Source organism: Micrasema longulum, unplaced genomic scaffold, assembly GCF_059751315.1.
Source record: "Micrasema longulum isolate JH-2025_06_02 unplaced genomic scaffold, ASM5975131v1 h1tg002322l, whole genome shotgun sequence".
Lineage (NCBI taxonomy): Eukaryota > Metazoa > Arthropoda > Insecta > Trichoptera > Brachycentridae > Micrasema > Micrasema longulum.
The window spans coordinates 35149-55667 of record NW_028279473.1 but is presented as its reverse complement, the minus strand read 5'-3'; the positions used below and the strand labels follow the sequence as shown (position 1 = coordinate 55667).

Below are 20519 nucleotides of genomic sequence, written 5' to 3'. Positions count from 1 at the left end.
TTGGTCCTTCCAAGCTAAAATTGCTTAAAAAAACATAAACAGTTTTAAATAAAACAAAACGTATTAAAGCAGCAAAATTTTATTTTGCAACAAACTACACTCCAAACACTTTATTAATAAAATATACTTTCAAAAAGAAAACAATATGTAAGTTATGTACCTATTTTAATACAATATATCGATGGTTAAGAGCCTATTATCTTAGTATTTTGGTTGTTAACCATCGATATTACGGCAGAAGCCATGTTATGAGAATCTGGAAATTATAATCATCGATTGATGCCGTTGTTTCCAGTTGATTTATTTACAGAATGTCGATACATATTATATATAGTGATCGTATAATCAGGATTAATGACTGCAATTAGTGAAAATCTTAAAATTATATGATTTTGTATTAAACTTAGTGTTGGGCCAGGAAAATATACATATTTTACCGAAATATATTATTTCCGAATGCCTATTTATGTAATCCGTATATACAAGTGCATTATTTTTGGCATTTCCTTATAAAACTATGATAAAAAAACACCAAGGTGTAAATCACAGCAAAAAATCCACACATTAAATTATTTGTAAGTCTGTCAAATTTGTGTCAAAGTCAAATGTAATAGTATCTTTTAATAAGAAACTATTTTTTTTAAAAAGGTGTTCAAAATTTGATGGCGAATTCGAACAGTTCTATGCTATATTTAAATAATAATTCAATTGCACAAGACACGTTTCCTACTGAGAATAAAAAATGTGAAATAATTAACCAAAATATATGTACAGTCAATTTGTTTTCCTACAATATTTTAGTTTGTCCAAATGTTTTTAGACAAAAGACCGGATTTCAAACCAGCCAATGACAGGTCATAAGCTCTGTAAATGCCTAGACTTCCATTATTCTCTTCTTTAAGGTATTCTCCCTCTCTGTTGTAATTTGTTAATTTGTTTTCTATTAGTAAAGTGACGGAATACTAAATGTTTTTTGATGGGTGCCAACATTTTCAAATATGTACATTAAATTCAGTGTGAGATTATAAACATTTTTCCCAATCCATTATGGTATTATTATTACATAAATTATTAAAATGATAAAACATCTAAAGAAGCATTTCTTTTAGCATTAACCTTAAATTCAAAATGGTTCGATAGATGTTGAAAATAAGAAAAATAAATATATATGTGAAAAGAATAATTGGACGATAGATTTTAATAGACAGATGATAAAGCAAACAGAAGTTTTACAGTGGAAAATATCAACTAATGAACAAGAGCCTTGCAATTTATTAAACTGCAGAATGATGTTGGTAAATACTGTGCCTTTACTTATCCAAGTCTAAATTCCTTTATGCTAATTTCTCTACACAATGAGGAACTTCTACTTTGAACGACGTCACTAATTCATATGCATCAACCGATGATGAGCGAGAGAGTTGCGAAAGATTTACGGTTTACGGTAAATCAACGGAACAATCAGCAGAACTGACCGAGATAAGCAAAAGAGAACTTGAGACGTCGATACAAAACTTTGAAAAGTGATAGCGCTGATAATACGATACATAAAAATAAAAACACCAATCTTCCTCATTCAACATATTATTATTATTTTGAGTATTGCTCGGCATCTGCATATTAATTTCCTCATCCCATTTTTTATTCCAAATTTATTTATTTTTCATTTTAAAAACAAAGTGAAAAGAAGCGCGCTTTGGGTTTAAAATAAACTTGTATGTATATTGTCATCCATAAAGCGGTACCCGATATCTGCGGATTCGTAAAATGAGATCTTCGCATTCTTAAAATCATGTCAGCAAAATGTGTTTTCACAATATTCCTACACGAGCAGTTTTTCAAAAAGGTATCGCCCTTTGGACAAGAAAATAATGAAAGAACGAAAGTACGAATACAATATTTTTTTCTCAGTAATTGCCAATTGATAAAGAAAATAAATAATCAATTGATAAAGAAAATAAATTATGAAATCTCTCTAAAATCTACTTTTAATTTAGTAACTAAATATTTACAGCAATTTCACGTAAAAATTAAATTTTTAAAATAAAATTTTTATCAAAAGTGTTCAAAGAAAGTTACCTATTTTAAGTTTTCATTATGGTTTGAATAAATTTCAAAGATTTACGCCAGAAAAAAACAAATAGCAATTATGCATTAGAAATGCCATTAAAATATATATATGTAAATTTTTCTGTCAATTATAAGATTTATTTTGTGATATACTTTTTTAGTCAACAAATCGATCAAATTAATTCAAACCACATCAAATAAATATATTTAACTAACAGAATAAATAAGTACTAAAGTACTTTCATAGTACAATCCATACATATTTAGAAGTATGCAATGACAATTAAAGTTTCAACCCGAGAATTTCATAATATAACATTGCGGTTGATTACAAAAAACTTTTTTTTCATTTGTAATAATCTAAAGATAAAACATATTTTCTTTACAAATTAAATTTTGACCTACACAATGTACATATTTATTATCAGTGCAAATTTTATTGTTATTTTAAAGTGAAACATACAGTTGACATATTATGGTAATAGAAAAGAAATAACATTTTAGAATTTATAAAATAAGTCTTAAACAAAAAAGTATACAAAAAATGGAGGAAAAAAACAATAGCGCTGATTTTTTATTTATTCTCAAAATGATTGAATAAAAATCCAAAAAAATATTAAAAACTATATATTTTTATAAAAATACGACTTTCAAGGATTTCTTTATTTAATCCTTAAAACTTTGCCTCATAGAAGTATCCCATATAAAGTTTAATATGTATTAAACTCACCTTAGAATAATTTTATCGATGAACTGATCTTAAACATAAATTTCATCAAACTATTTACAATTTCAATTTGTTAATCTAATAATTATAAATTTTTATTTACAAATGAAATAAATAAGCTAATATTTAACCATCGAATCACTATTATAAATATTACTCGAGGTAAATATTAGTATATAATATTTGACTGTGTCAAAATTTCCAAATGTTACACGTGAATGTATATTCATTGGCTCTATAGCTAGTAACACTTGCGAAAAAATTGCACTCTTTTAAAGAAAACTTGTCAATTATTAACCGATATTCGTGTGTGGCTCCTCTAGATACAAATATGTGTGCAGCTCGCTAGAGTCAGGGACACTGTGAACTTTATAATCTTATTCATTTTGCTGTGGTCAAACATTAACTATTGTTGAAAATTCAATTAGCCATCGTTAAGGCCAATAAATAACTACATTTTCACTTAAACACGGTAATCATGTTTCACGTATGTATCTTGTTAAAACAGCCTTCTAGGCAGTGTAAAATAAAAATGAATTAATTTACACATGAAAAAAAGATTTCCTTTAACTCTGTATTATTGTAGACACACAAAATACTTTGATGCCAATTGAAGTAATAAATTAATTTTCTGCTGTTGAAATTATGTTATCTTGGCTACGAGTGTAGTATACGCAAATGCCATTAAACATTAAATTTGCTGTTTTACGACATGTAAGTCCCTAACACGAAGACAATGAATATATACACACAGTTATATCCTAATTTTTGTACAAAGACTGCATTGTTTTATATAAACAATCGCAGACAAATATCCTACGCATACTGTAATCCCAATGAACGCCGTGCACGCCTAAAGGTGCGAGTTCTTTACAAAGCTTAGACTGTCAAATGTATGTTGATCGACTTGTTCAAAAGTCACACATCTCCAAATTACAGAATTCCAGCTAACGTAAAGAGAAATGCTTAACCCTTTCCTTACGGTGTCAAAAACATCCGCGAGTTACGGTGCCGTGTAGTCATTACACATGTAAAAAATGAGACATTTTAAATCGAACAAACAGAATATTCATAGGCAAATGTTTCAATTATTTATAGTTGAAGTCAAAAGTAATAATATTTTAAATGTAATTGCTAAAAACTTGAAAAAAATCATGGCATCAGCTCATGCTCACGCAACGCGAACGAAAGAACCACCCCTGATGAAATTCGGAGAGCTTGTAATCGGCATCTGGCAGAAGTACTGGCAACTTTGCTGCTCGCATGTGTGATGCGTAAAATTGTCTTTCTCGCACTCAAATGTATATCTGGAGTATCAAAAGTGAGATGTAAAGAGTGTGTGAGCCAATTGTATATTCGGTTCTCTTGCAGCAAAAAGTGGACTCCCGTGTTTTATCCTCTAAGGTGCAGATATTAATTAGGTACAACGAATTCTAGTGATTTAAGTCATCTTCATTTGATACGAAGTTTTCAAATGATTTATTCTTCCAGCTTTTAAGCAGTTCTTTAGAACTTATGATATAAAAGTACGAAGCATTTAAATTCGGTTTTCCATCACATAGACTAATAACCGGAGTACCAAACAATGCGTCAAGAAATCGGCTGTACAACAGTATACTTGAGACTTTTTGGTTATGTTTTGATTTTAACATATTTCCTGCCCATGAGAGATTTATCGTAACAAATACGATCTTCAGATGTGTATTCAGAATTCGGTAAAGCAAAATTACGTTTTACTGAAAGATATTGGCAAATCAAAAATGGTAGGGGATCAACACGTGTATTTCTGCCCGGCGTTCACATGGTTATTTAACCCATCTCTTCGAGACATCCGCCGATGGAAAGCGCGAGAGCATTCGGCTCCCCTCACCGCACGGCCGTGTAGAGGCTCAGCACACTCTTGTTCTCCCGGTGCGAGGTGGTCTTGGAGAAGACGTTCCAGAAGCGAAGAGTCTCGTCTCCGGCGCCTGTGACGATGGCTTCCCCGTCAGGAGACAGGGCGAGGTAGAGGACGCGGTACGAGTGGCCGGTCAGCTTTGCGACCTGCAGAAAATATAATGTATGATTTTAAACTTTATTTGCAACTCAACTCATGATTTATATAAAAATAAAGTTGATAAACTACAGAATGACATCATAACCAAAAAAAAAATTAAAATTTTTCTTTACTTCCATTGTCTTCATTTGTCACTATGTAAATAAACAATTTTTCATTGGATTATTGGATCATACCTGTGTCAGTGAAGGATATTTCCACACCAGTATCTGGTTCTGGGAGTATCCGTGCGTCGAGACTAGTTCGCTGGAGTGCTTCGACCAAGCCAGGTTACATACTTGGGATCCTGTAGTAAATAAAATATTATTTAGTCAAAATAAAACATGGAGGCATTATACGCATTTTCAATTTTCATTTTCAAATTAAATCTCTCTGTCCAGGCGGTTTTTACACCCTTAAAGTTAAAGTTCTTTCTAGGGGTTGGATGTGAAGGAGGCAGTGTTTAATTTTAATAATTGATTTCCAAGATAGTTTTGTGTCACATACAATGTTTGTGTATTTAAAATAAAATGTTTCATTTTATTTAGAAAACATAGCCATTCGTATTTAGCATTAAAACATAGATGTTTACAATATATTTTGACCAATTAGATAAAAAATGTAAATTTTAAATGAGACCTAAAATTCTAAAGTGAAAACAATAACCGTCAACGTTTTCTATGGAGTTAATTGTTAAGAATATGTAAAGGAGTGTAATTTTTAATAAATTAATAAATAAATAAAAGAAATAAATAAATACATTTCATCGCTGTGCCGGTAATATCTGTTAGGTAACATTTTAAAAAGATGAATAAATTGATTTTTTGTACATATTTTTTTATTGATAACAAAAAGGAAAATTACACAATTTTATTCAGACAAAATATACAAGCATATTTGGCCTAGGTATATAAAATTGTATAAACTCGACGAGAACTTAAAAATACCTTTGAAACAACGATACACATCACGCATTGCAAAACCCACACAATATGAACATTCAGTGACTATCTCAAATAATCTCCGAATCAATAGGATAGTGGGAGGATATAGTCACCTGTGTCGACACACTGCATGGGCTGTCCCGTCAGCGTGTTCCAGAAGCGGATGCAGCGGTCAGCCGTGCCCCCCCCCGAGGCCAGGAGCCCGTGTTGGTGCGGGGACCAGGCGATGGCCTTCACGGCCGCCAGGTGGGACGAGTACGTCTGCACCGGAGACAGGGAGTGCTGAAACACGATGCATAAATCAGATAAACTTGAAATACATATTAAATAATGGTACATTTTTAAATGTGTGTGTGTGTATCTTTGTATATATAATTCCTCTGTATGTGTGATGTCACCGTACTCCTCCTAAACGGCTTAACCGATTTACGTGCGGTTTTCAGAGAAATATGGTCTTTGCGCTGTGCGTGTTCATAGATATAAAAATCTTTAATCGAATATGTAAAAAATAAGTTAGGAGCATAAATGTTTTATTCGTCGATCTACCAGAGTTGCATTCGAGGAGAATGCATTTGCAAAAAAATGGAAAGATGTTGTTTTGTTGTGTGTAAAAAAAGTTTGTTTTTGAATGTTTACAAACATCATTGTTTTTTGTGGATCTTAATCAAATTCTTCCCTTAAATTCCTTATAATTTCTACCCATTTTTTTTTAATTGGATTTTTGGTAACACTAAAATAACATTAAATTCAATACATTTTTAAAAATCGTATTCTTACATAAGTACACACTTTTGTTGGTGAGACGACCGGAATTTGACGTTTGCAAAAAGAATGCTATATTTGAAAAAATATTTATTTTATGTTTTGGAATTCGACCATCAACAAGTACCTACATAAATTTAATATTTGAGTATTAACTATTTTTAGTTTTGGAATTTAATCACAAGCAAGTACCTAGGTACCTACTTATCAATAAAAAGTATTTTTCCAAGGTAAGCCAATGTTCGGGCAGGACAACGTCTGTCGGGTCAGCTAGTATATTTATATGTTATGTTACCAATAATCACACTGGTGCTCAAAACATCAACCCCAGCATCTCTGCATTTTGTTTTCGTCACATAACACCTTTATCAGCTTGTGTCTTCAATTATACTATGACAAATACAGGCACAACACTGTTTCTCTTTCATGGGAAAGATCGGAACAAAAGTATTCATTCAATTTGTACCCGGAGACATTGTGGCTCCTTTGGCAAAATACGATCTACACACTCACAGCTTGCAGACTGCAGACCACACAACGCATTAGAGGACATGAGTCTCTTTGGCGGTGTCCGCATACACGGAAAGATTGCTTGTTGCCGAACGAGAGAAGCCGCCCAAGGTGCTCCCTATAATCTGGTAACAAGAAGGTAAGCCAGGATATTACAGGATTGAGAAAAGAGGGCAGTGAATTCTTCACTGACTAGGATTAAATTAATCAAATAATCCAATCGGACATGATCAATTCACCGAAACAATTCTTTTTGGAAGCCACCAGATCTGTATATCCGACAGGACCTATAACAGGGCCACAGATAGTAGCGAGAAGCTCCATTCGGTAACCATAGAGAGGCGGAAAGGGAAGAACACAGGATGTGTTTAGAAGATTGATATCCATAGCAGCACGGAGGGGAATCAAAAATACGATTTACCGACAATTCTATAAAAGTGAGTTTCCCACTTCTCAACCCGAGAGTCAGCGAACCGAGTAAATGACCTAAAATTTATACCATTCTTAACCAAATCAGGATTACAGACCGGTCTAGTGAAATCTATCAGGCCGTCCGACATACCTGTGTCCAGACAAATAGCTTGTTGTCGTTCCCGCCCGAAGCGAGGCACTGTCCGTCGGGAGACCACTTCAGCCCGCACACCTCTTGTCTATGACCGGACAGAGTTCTCTCCGATACAAGTGCTGGAAATAAGCATTGTTTATGGTAAAAGGATATCTAGAAAATTATTAAATAAAGACAAATTTTCATGCCAATAAATAGACAAAATTTAGATTTTAAGATATTTAAAAAATATCTATTAATATATGTCTACTTAAAGCACATGAGTAATGGTACAGTTAACTCTCCTATAAGGTGATTAATTTGTACCGTGTTGTATGGAAACCGCACTATAAGAAACTAGGAATTAATACAAATCAAATTATTCATATCGCATAATATAGAAATCAAATTAAGTGAATTTCAGGAGAAATGCAATTGTACATAAATCAAGACGATTTGTTTTGCATTACATACATATACAAAAATTTCATTCTCAAAGTCAAAGTTTTTAAGGATACGTTTATAAATAAAATTGTATACAAACATAACTCAAACGGCAATGAATTTTACATATTTGAGTGTAGGTTTATTAAATATGATACACAGTTCATATAATAAATTCTAAAAAAAAAAACTTAATTCAATACATGTTAGATGCTTTTCGTTCCGTCACTGTCACATATTATTGGCCCAACCCGTTTTTTCTAATTTTTAAAATTTTTAATTTAATTTTCTTTTTTCATAATTTTATACTAAATTATAAGAGAGCACTGCTTTATAATTTGTTCGTATTTAGGGGAATTCTCTGACTGTACATAAATGACATTTGTACTTCCCAATCGAAAATGTGAAAACGTGCAGATGAACACGATAGATAAATTCTTCAGTCATTTCCCTTGTTAGAATGTTGTCTTGTATGAAAAATGCGTTATATGGAAACCATGTTCTAGGAGGGTGGTTTGCAATTTTTCTTTGCATTATATGGAAACCACGCTATGCATTATAGGGGGTTGACTGGATAGCTATCATTGTATAAAAAACTTCATTCATAATTTTCTATAACAGCTCAATGTTGGCATCACGCCACTTTGACATCACATATCGCGCACGACGAGTGCGTTTAACAAATATTGCATACAATTATCACGCAGAAATGAAAACAAAAGGAATTAAAAATTTGTGTATTTAAAAATAATTATAATGCTACCATTAGTACTGCAATTATTTACTTATTTTAAAAAATAACTGTATTATATTATATATTGTAACACGGGCCCAGGGCCCCGATTACAAAGGGAAGTCAACGGAGTTATCTTCCACTGTCTGTAAAGAAAAACCGATATTTGTGTACGAAAATGAGTATTTTTGCATGAACATTTAAAGTATCTTCGTCGGTAACCTATAATTGAGCATGTTTAGAAGAAAAATAATGCTTTTCATACAGAAAAATAATTTTTATTTGTAGATAAAATTGAAGATAAATGTTAACTTCTCATTGTAATCGGGGTCCAGGAGGCCCAACGACAGCATAGAATACCCAGGCTTGAGAAAATTCACATTACATTTTTGCGATCTCATCGGAAATTGAACCAGGAACCCTCTGTATGTGGAGCAAGAGCCACAGCCAGGTGATGGATATTTCAACACAGATAGAGATCTTTTAGAGAAGGTAATGTGTATTTCCATATTTTGATAAATACGCAATTTTTCGAAGTCATACCTGGTGTTCTAATGTCTCTCTGCCTTATGTGACGATCCCGACTACCAGAACTGAGGATGTCCCCGTTCCACGCCAGCGCGCCCACTCGTGCAATGTGCCCCGCCAGTTTTGTGACCTGAATAAGGAATGTTTCAAAATTATCATTTCTATTTTGGAAGTAAATAAGAAAATAAAATAATCTAACGATACTAATCTAATTAATCTATGATTGCGCCAGCAAGAATAGACTGGTAATTTTTGAAGCTTGAGCATGTTTACATTATTCCGCTAGACAGATCTGGAGATGTACTTCATGGTGAAAAATCGGTGTATTCGAGTTATCTATGTAGGAAATAAGGAAATATTCCTTCATGAACTACTATGGAGATAGAACAATGGGGAGTGTTGAATTTAATACCAGTTGAAAATCGTGAGGAAAAAACCGAAATTCATTAAAAAAATTGTCAAAAAATTATAAAAAACAGCAAGTAAAACTTAAGTGTGCACATAAATATATTATATTCTTCATTTATTATTTAACTATGTACTTACCTTTTATAAATTTAAAAAAAAAAAAAATAATAATGTAACCAGCAGACAAGCTTCGGCTTTGCGGGAACAAAAATACAATTATGTATGTTACTTATTTGTTGAAATAGATAAAACTTTTTTAAAAAATGAGGTAGTAACTTGGTTTTTAAAAAACAATGGACAAATGGTGTTAGTGTCACTTCTGTTGTTTCAACTCTTTGTTGTTTCAACTCAACTCAACTTTAACTGTGTGGTGGAAGTGTTCAAAACTGTATTATTTTGAGTTATGTCATTTATGTAGATGAAACATTCAACTTTTTTGTGCAGCATTTAAAGACATGCTTTATTTATTTTATTTTACTAACATCTACGGCGAAATCCTTTTTGGTTTAATTATTTTTAAAATACAAACACATCTTTTTAAACAAGGTCTAGAAACAAAAATTGAACCTAAAAATTAAAATCGGCCCGGGTAGGTTAAAACTTGCAAAAATGAAATTAAATAATGAAATATTTTAAAGGATTAATATAACAAGAAAATCATAAAGTTACTGTTCCATATAAAGCCACATTCTTTTTCAAATCATCAAGGGTAAAATTTTCTAAATATGAGATGTATCTAGTGAGGTAATAACGTGTCTATTCTTGTATTTTATTACCTCCTTATTAACGGCCACGTCCCACACGGAGATATATCCCTTCTGCGTCCCCACGGCCACGAGTCCTCCCCTCTCACTCCACGAGACCGAGGTCACGGCGTTGCTGTCATTTGAGAGGTCGCATAATCTAGTCACCTGAAAGAAGCATCATTTATATTACAATTTTTGTAAAAACTTAATATATTTTATTCAAGAAAGCGATTAAGGACGTGCAATACTACGCTATGCGCATATATTAAGTGTTGACACGAGTTGGGTCCGTTTTATCCAAATTTAAAAATGATCACCAAAAGTAAAACAAACTGGTGAAGTTTGCTTTTAAATGACATAAATTATTTTATTTGATTACAAGCCTCAAAATGGAATGTCAGGCAGATGAATGTGAGCATTTTCGACACCTTTTTCTGTTCGTGTTCAATCAAGGAAATAAAGCTGCCAAAACTGCTCGCGATATTTTCACAGTGTACGGTGAAGATGCTATAAATTATTGACTATTTTTTTGTAAAATAATTAAGTAGAATACATTATCGGTCAATTTGTTATGTCCTCTTGTTCTCTTCATTTCGAAAAAAAAGGACACAACTTATGTTAGCTTACTTTGTGGTGCTTGTTTGAAAAGCTGAATATAGTTGAAAATCCCGCCACTTGTAAGGTCTGTTATTCGTTTCCTCAATGCGAAGAACATTAAACCGGCCCGGAGACGGGTGACAGTTCAACGAAGGTCGTGATCAAGCGCACAGCGTTCATATTTTAAGAACCAGTTCATCACTAATATTGAAATATAAACTGTTATTTAATAAGAATGGATTTTTCAAAAATATTTACAAATTAGTCTTAAATTAAAGTCCTGCTGAGTTGCATACATACAACTCGTCAGCAGGTTCTTATAAATTGCATCGATTATTCACACTTAACCTACATTAACAATAATTTTACTTGAAAAACATTACATATTACATTATCAAAAATTAAAAACTATCACTAAAACAAAAAACTTTTTTCTATTAATCATAATTTAAGCAAATGTCTCACTCCTGTATTTAATTCAGTATTTTTAATATTGTTTGGTAACATGTTAAATATTTTAGGTATACTTTATTGCAGCAAGAATTGTAAATAAATAACTAATGGAATTTATGTGTTTTATTTAATGTGCCCACTATTAGACTGCAAAAAAATTATACGATTTTACAAAAAGGTACCCCTTGAAATTCAGGCTTTGCCAAAAATGAAATTTAAAGATTTTATCAAGCACAGGCTGTTTGGAAAGAGCTACTATAGAGTCGAAGAATATTTGCGGGACAAGACAGCTTGGCATTAGATTCGTGTTTATTGATTTAAATTTATTAATTGTATTATATAGATATAATTTATTGACATTATATGTGATTTAATAAATGCTATGTAAAGAATATATTAAACAAGACTATACTAATTTTAAAGTTCTATACTTTTAAAAAAACAGCCTACAGAAAGACAGTATGGATTAGTTTACCTGACTCGTGCAAGCGCTCCACAGGTAAACACAACTACCCAGTCCAACACTGAGTACATTCTGGGCTGACCAGTCCACAAGGTTGAGGTAGAAGTCGTCCTGTAATTCTGGGGCATCCAGTACCTATGCAAAAGACCAAAAAGACTTAGATAATTAACCCACATTAACCCAGATAAACCCACAGAGAGAAAAGTTAATGAAAAAAAAAATATGTACATTAATGCCACTATGATTTATAGTTATTTTTTAAATCTCTGTCAAAATTTGGCATATTTGTAACTTACGACAAAGCACGTGAAAAAATTGGCCAAAATTATTTAACTTTAATTTTTCATGAATACTGACTCTCAAATTTATTAATATCTTTAATATATTATGTTTATTCAATAAAACTGGTTTAATTTTAGTTACATATACTCCAAACTTGTTTGAAATATAATTTAAAAAGATGATAGAAATTTGTTAAAAAAAAACAAAACAGGCAGAAGCCAGCTGTCAAAATAAAAAATAAACTTTTTTGTGCAATTCCGACCCCCAACATAAGCGGAAAAAATAAATAATTCAAATTACAGTAAACATGTAATTGAACTGAAAATAGTGCTATAATTACCTTGAATGGTATTCTGGATATTTTCCTAGTGGCTTTTCTGGGTGAGCGGAGGAGTTTCTGTGATTTTGCCGACACCGGGGATAAACTATACGCGGCTGGATCCACATTTTCCTGGAAATAAAAGCAAACATCGCTATATGAGAATCAACCGGGTGGAATCTATCTACGAAGCATAAAAAACAAACGGCGGAGAAACTTATTCATTTATTTATTAACGGACACAGTCCAATTCATGCATGTTGACACAAAATATTATTTGACAAAATAGAAAAACATAAATAAAAACAGTGAGTAACCTTGGGACTGATATTAAGTAGATTTATTTTATTACATAATATAAGTGTACATATTATTTAATAACAGGGAATCTATATAAAACTAGTGAATAGAAAATGAAAACGTGGCGTTCTCTGTTTAGGATAGACTCCATCTAAAATGGCTCAGCCTGTTCTAAAATGGAGATTTTTTATCTTTAAAGTATAAGTAGTTTTGTACTAATATAACAATAATAAAAAAACTTAAACTACTTAATTATAAATGCCAGCTAATCAAATGTAAGAAATTAATAATTGTTATTATACAAATATGAAGTATACATATGTGCCAAGAATATATGTAACTTAAACATAAATAATATAGTATAATATAAAAATTTAAAAAAGAAATGTAATACATAAGAATATAAATAATATGTGCACCAATTATATAAAGTACTACATTTATTAATCTAAATATATTTTTCAAAAAAATCTCCCGCCTTTCGAATACTAAATGTGTGTATTTCGAACATTTAATATGTAAAATAATAATTACAAACTCTACACTATTCTAATATGCCTTTTTATTTATTGAGACACACTTTTTTAAAAATGAATTAAGGACAGTAAAAGGTAAAAAATTAATTTCATTGGACATATTTGAAATAAAATAAAGTTACCATACATGGCATGTTTAAAAGAGCTATTTATATGCAACTCTATACCACTTATCCAATTATGGTTAGAAGAGTACCTACTGTAAGTGCAGAGTATGGAATGCTTCGTTAACAGGATATTTCCTCGTTACGTAGCAAGTGAATGAACTCTAGCAGAATAGCCAATGCTATTTTATTTTGAATATTGTACGAGTATGTAATGCGCATCCTGAAGACACCCAAAGACTTCAGTCCCCTTAACAGTGCCAAAATAAAGGCAAAATTGCCATTAGTAAATAATTGTTGAGAATTTGTTTTAAAATGAAACGTTTTTGTTTATGATTTATCCTGTAGTAATAATTCTCTAGAAAAGCCCTTAATCTATATTTTATTTATTTATTTGATATGTAATATATTTTCTTTACTAACTTTGTATACTATGTGGAAATCTGTTATTAGTTCTGAGTTTATACACTATATCTGTTTGTTTACTAAAAATATGTATGTAGAACTGTTGATTTCCCAAATAAAATAAAATAAGTAGTTTGTTACACATTTTTTGAGACAGAAGTCCCAACTACATGGGACTAAAAGTCCTGAGTCGAGTTGGGACGAGTAATTAGTTGACACAGACATACCAGTATATCACCACAGATATTATATTGTCTCAGAAAAATATATATATTTTTTAAATAAATATATGGCACATTAATATGGTAAACAGCAAACTCAAATATTCGGAAAATCATCGAGGAGTTTTCTACTCAAATTCCTCTCGCTAAGGAAAATCCAGTCCTTAAATCCTCTCTTGAAAATAGTTTTTTGTCTTTGAGAGCTAAATGCGCTCTTCCAAAATATTGCATAGAACAAAAACGTTTAAAATTTTTGGTTTCGTTTAAGTTTGTTTTTTAGTTTAACAAACGTGTAATGGATGGTTTTGGTTTGAGCCTTGACATTCTCAACCCAAGTACCTACGGCCAGTTGCATTGCTGTAATCTATTGCTAACTTCGTGATCAATAATCGAATAATGGTTTTTCTCCGTACTGGCGACTCTATTAGGATTTGCCCAAATATTTCAATTTCATTCGCCGAACACAGATATAATTTTCATGTTCTGGTGTTAATTGAAACATTCTATCAACAACTCAACTTACCAAAAGAGAAATACACAAACTTTTCAGCCATGGGTGCCGCGTTTACTCACTATAGACCAAAAACGCACTCGTTTGACGAATCCGAGAAGCTTTTGACGAAGACAAAACGTGATCTAAAGGATTTTTTTGTCGGTGCGTCACTGTTGATGAAACATGGGTCAATTACTTTACGCCGGAAATGAAGGAACAGTCCAAGTAGTGGAGAAAACGCGGCGAAGGCCCACCGAAGAAGGCGAAGACAACCCGATCAGCCGGTAAGGTGATGGCGACTGTTTTACGGGATGCGAAAGGCATTATTCCCATTGATTACTTGCAAAAGGGTAAAACAGTGACTGGAGATTACAACGCACCATTATTGGACTGTTACAAAGCAGAATTGCAGAATAAACGCCCTGGTTTGGATAGCAAAACAGTTCTCTATCTTCATGATAATGCATCCGCTCTCAGATCGATTGTCGTGCAGGGAAAATTGAACAAATTAGGCTACGAACTGATCGACTACTGTAAAAAAATGACTCAGTGGACGCAGCTTTGCAACGATGATCTGACTACCGAAACTTCACATTCTTTTTAACAAACCTAGTAATATTGCTTCTGTTGAAATGACGCAGAGTGATGCTCTGAATATCTGACTCTCAACAGAATGCATGTCTAGAAGCTTGCTCAATAATGTTGCACAACAGCGAGCCAAATGGATAGGCCATAACATGAGACACCAAGGCCTGTTTCTTACGATTGCGGAGGGAATGTGCGAAGGCACAAATTACAGAGGACGACCCCGTTTAAGTTACATGGACCAGATTATCTCCGACATGCGTTGTAGCGCGTAGCCGAGTTGAAGAGACAAGCGGAGGATAGAGACGGGTGGAGACTGACCGTGGATGAAGTGAACCGATCGCACGGATTGTGACACGCGAAGAAGAAGCTTAGAATTTAGAAGCTTTAGAAATAAGAATAACAATGTCCCTGAGCAGGGGGAATTACCTGTTTCGAGGGCCACTTGTATCTGTAGACGGAGGGCGAGGGCGCGAGGGGCGCCTGCGGGGCGCGGCCGTCGGCCGGCGGGCGCAGCTCCTGCACGCGCGCCCCCAGCAGTTCGTTGCGCAGCAGGCAGCCGTAGGCGAGCGCCTCGCGCGGCGCCGCGCCCGCCGCCGCCGCCGCGCCGCCCGCCTGGTTGGGCGCCGGCGGCGGGGGCGGCGCGCCCGCCGCCGCGCCCGGCTCGGCGGCCGGGGCGCCCGCGCCCGCCCCCGCGCCCTCCCCGCGCTGCTTCTTGGACGAGGGCGGCGTGTCGGACGGCCGCGGAATAGCTGAGGAGGAAAAAAATTATGATATTAGTGCCAAAATAATCATTGAACCCTTATCCTAAAGGGTGTTCCATAGGGCCACAGGGACTCCGAGAATTAGGAGTCAGACAGGGGTGTATTGTTAGTAAAACTAAAAGTTAATTCTTAACATTTAAATACTAGCAGTAAAGATTTTTTATTTAAAATATAGTCGTTCTTTTCAAATCGAACATTACAACATGCAAAAACCTGGGTCCCAAAAAAAAACATATTTGTCACTCGACTGTTTTGTTGTCAAGGTGGAGAGTTTCGCCAAAGAAAGTGCATTAAGGCATCTGGACAACACGGTTTTTAGTATATTATAAATCTATGCAATATCTAGCAGCAAACTAAAATATGTTATATGCAACTACTATGGGGAACAGGAAATCAAAATGACATAAACAGACTACAAAGACAGCAAAATACAATATTAAAGTTAGTATACGACCTTCCCTATCTAACAGCAACTAAAGAACTTTTTGAACAAACTAAACAATTAAATGTAACTGAACTCTTTAAACTAAAATCTTTAACGTTTATTCATAAATTAGCCACTGATGTAATTGTAGACGAAGAATTAAAACTTGGAAAAAACTGTAGTAAACATGAACACAATACGAGAATATCAGAAAAATATCATATTCAATCTTTTAAAACGAGAAAAGGACAATCGAGACTAATAAACCATGGACTGAAATTATACAATAAACTACCAGACAAATCTAAACAAAAGACTCAGACAACCTTTACAAAAGATGATAAAAATATTATTATTAACAGTAGAATGTGAATTTTAAAAGTGAAAATATTTTGTTAAATGTATGTAACCCGTAAGGGTTTATCAATGAAATTTAAATAAAAAAAAAATATTAAAAAAAGTCTCCTGCAATGGTCTCTTCCCTTAGACAAAATCCAGACTTGAACGCTCCTCCTGAAAATGGCTTTCGTTTTGGAGAACTTAATATCTATCCAGGACATTGAACACTCTCGGAGCCACAAATGAGAAATTCCTCATCGTTTAAAAAAAATTTACTACCCTGGCAACACTAACGAAATTTCCATTTTATTTCTTCGACAATCTGACAGATGGAAAAATAATTCCATTTTTAAGTAATGCATTTGCTACTTACACATTCGTTTGCTAATTACACATGAAATGTGATACCATCCTATTTCTTTAAGATCCTAGCAATATTTCTACACTTTAAAAGGACACAACACGGCGTAGTTGAATTCAAATCAGGAGTTGAGTACTGAGCGACGTCTACAAAGAAACTAATGGGCCAAAACGTAAACCTACTCATTTATGAGTAGTTTAGTCGCCCATTGTTTGATGTGCGTATGCGGTTTCTGGACTATTCTTAATTCTATGATACAAACATAAAAAAAACACTACCATAAAATGCAGTTACCAATAAAAAAATATTATTTCTAAATCTTTCACGAGAAAATTTGACAGCGCATGAACAAAATACTATTGTATGGGCACCAGGGCCTCGATTATTATGGGAAGATAAAGACGTCATACCTTCACTATGACGGTATAGTTGAAGATAAATTCCCTCTAGCGATTGTAAAGACATACTACCGCCCCCCCACCTTCAAGTTTTGGGCAGGTACATCGATATGAATCAAGGGGAAGCGTACGTCACGGTATACATATCTACGCCCTAAAATGATATAGCTTCAGTATGACGCTATAGTTGAAGATAAAAGTCTTCCGACCGACTACAAAGGTATAGTACCGATACCCCTACTATCAAATTTTGATGTAAGTACATCGTTTTATACCGATGGGTCTAGAACATCTCGATACGTTCATCTACACATTAAGTGTCAAAAATTTTGTTCCACCGAGCAATTTTTCCTTTAATTATGATATATTAAAAGTTTTAATCGTTTTGAGGTTGGCACCTTTTTTCTTAAAAGCCTAAGAACAAAAAGTTTTGAAGTCGAATTAAATTCCGACATAACTGTCAATTTAATAAAACGAACGCCTAGATGTGAAAATAATGTCGCTAGGTTCTGTTCTATTAACAAATAAGAGTATCTAGGCGTCAGACACAGATTATATGCGTCAGAAAGTTACCACTCTAAAAAAATAATTTAGTTATTATAATTTTTCCATCTGTTTTACTAACTCTCCTAGTGTATGTATCGAGACGTTCAAGGAGCCGGCTTTGTAGTCAATCGGTATATACATACAGACGATCGTTAAGTGTACCCTCTAGGTGATTTCCAAAAGTCTTGAATTGGGATTTATTGGAGATTATAATCGCTTTGAAGTGAGCACTTTTTATTACAGAGGCCTATTTAAAATATAAATGAGAACTATTTTAAATGTTAATGACGTAAGGAACGCAGACCAATTGTTTGCGGTCATTCCATTGGCTTGTTTCGATCATATGATGTCGATATGACAAGTAGGTAGAACGTACCGAGGTAAGATACAGATAGTACAGAAGTTAAGTATACCGTCTCGATATATACAGATGAAGATAGCGTTCATAATCGAGGCACAGCGCGCATAATATGTTGCAAGGAATAATAATATTCGGACTCGGGTAAGTCAGCAAATAAAAAACAACAAAATAGTTAATTATTCCCAAAAAGTACGGTTATGTGTCAGCGCTAATTGAATACGCAAATAGAGGAAATCATTTGTTCTAAGGAACGTGCATCTCGAGTGGAGAAACGAAAGGCAAAAAGTGTCAATAGACGCGGGACGGTGCTGCAATTTGCATCCGAAAAAGAATAGCATCGAACGGAGAATCTCACGGGCGGAATACTAAATATGACTATTCGTACATTTTAACCTGAAATAGCCCCGAATGCGGGATTTTAGTTGGCTATGTATTTACTGCCGACCGGTCTTTCTCAAAGTGGGCGCTGAAGGCCTTCGGGGGGTAGTGGGCCCGGAGAAAATACGCGGCGGCGATATAAGCGTTGCAATTCCGTGCCTAGTGTCGCGGACTCGCGGATCGGAGGTCCGAGGTTCGACCCCTCTCTACCCCGACTTGATTCCCATTTTCGTTCTTTTTTATTTGTTCTTAAAATAGTACAAACATTAAATTACATGAATGTCCTAATATTACCTTACATCTAATTATCATTAAACTGTATACTAATTATCAACATTTCTAAACTATATACTGCTAAAGAAAACATCTTATACTAATAAAAAATTCATAATTCGAATGAGTAAACACTTTGATAATCCAAAGGCCCTAATTTCATTATATTTTTACGTTTGTCAGAACCCATTAGGAATACCCATCTCAGATATGGAATCCCCAGTATGCCATATATATTTCAAGAATAGAAAATATTCAAAACAAATTTATAAAGTACCTACAACATCGTATGTTAAAAAAGCTTTTTTTCGTAGGACTTTTTCAGTGTGCAATACAAAATTTAAAGATATAGATTACACAAACATCACTCTGTCAGATTTAAAATTTACACTAAAACTGCATTATGTAACTTGGTAGACATTATAATAATAAATATGTACTTCTCCCTTCCCCTCCTTATCCTCTCTTCAAGCATCCTTGTCCTAATCCCGCCCAATTTACAATAACTTACTGTTCTTAAAAAAAAAAAATAGATCATTGAAAATTTTTTACGAGTACATGAAAATAACATTTTTGTATGTATAAACGTATATGTATTTATTTAATATGTAATATTTCTTTACTAACTTTGTATACTTTGTGGAAATCTGTTATTAGTTCTAAATCATTGTATTTAGGGTTCAGTAGCAATCTGACACACTGTATCTGTTTGTTTACTATAAATATGTATGTAGAACTGTTCGTTTTTCAAATAAAATATGTGCAAAAAATTCGAGACCGATATTAAAAAACTCGTTAAAGTGCATCAAGAATTAAGTTTTAAGATTTTGTTTTAATGCGGTCTTAGAACGGGGATATTTACCCTAGTTAGACAGTCAAAGCAACTTTATATTACCGCATAATAATTGTACGTGTATTATATAAAAACTTCTAAATATTTTATATTATTTTTATTGGGTAAAACAACAGATGTTATATAAAAAATAGTACATACATCCAGCTAAAGTTTTTCACGAATTTAATGATAGAAGATGTTACACAAGAAAGAGAAAAACGTAAAATATTAAATAAGACGATAAAAGAAGAGCATTGTACGAAAGTTGGCGATGACGAAAAAGGTGGAGGAGTAGAAGAGATATGATTGAGTACGCGTTCTAATTGCTGTAATCAAAAAGACTTCGGAGATTTTTGAAATCTCTTTCTATTTTTCTTTGGAAAAAAAGATTTCTGTAAATAGGATATGGCACGTTTGGAAATAATAATCGCAATAACCTGCTCAAAAAATTTAAGGGGTGTCTGCAATTTTTTTCATTTTCTAAGTGGGTGGTGGACGAAATAAGTTTGAGAACCAACACTGTAGACTGTATATTATATCTTCAGTCACTGAATACACAGGCGATAGATTCCCAGACTTAAAGCTGCATTATGCGGATCAGAAAACATTTTTTATTTTATTTTACTTATTA

General features: G+C 33.4%; 1 protein-coding gene across 1 annotated transcript; it reads right to left on the bottom strand.

The window, feature by feature from the left end:
• Nucleotides 1–63: 63 nt before the first annotated feature.
• LOC148272479 (fizzy-related protein homolog) lies at nt 64–15961 on the bottom strand (the record flags this gene model as incomplete). The annotated part of the gene is made up of 9 exons (XM_088239978.1): nt 64–4840; nt 5030–5139; nt 5890–6058; nt 7611–7732; nt 9313–9427; nt 10482–10616; nt 11977–12099; nt 12587–12697; nt 15639–15961. Coding segments are annotated over 9 exons (1385 nt in total), but the record flags the coding sequence as incomplete, so codon positions are not given.
• Nucleotides 15962–20519: the final 4558 nt, after the last annotated feature.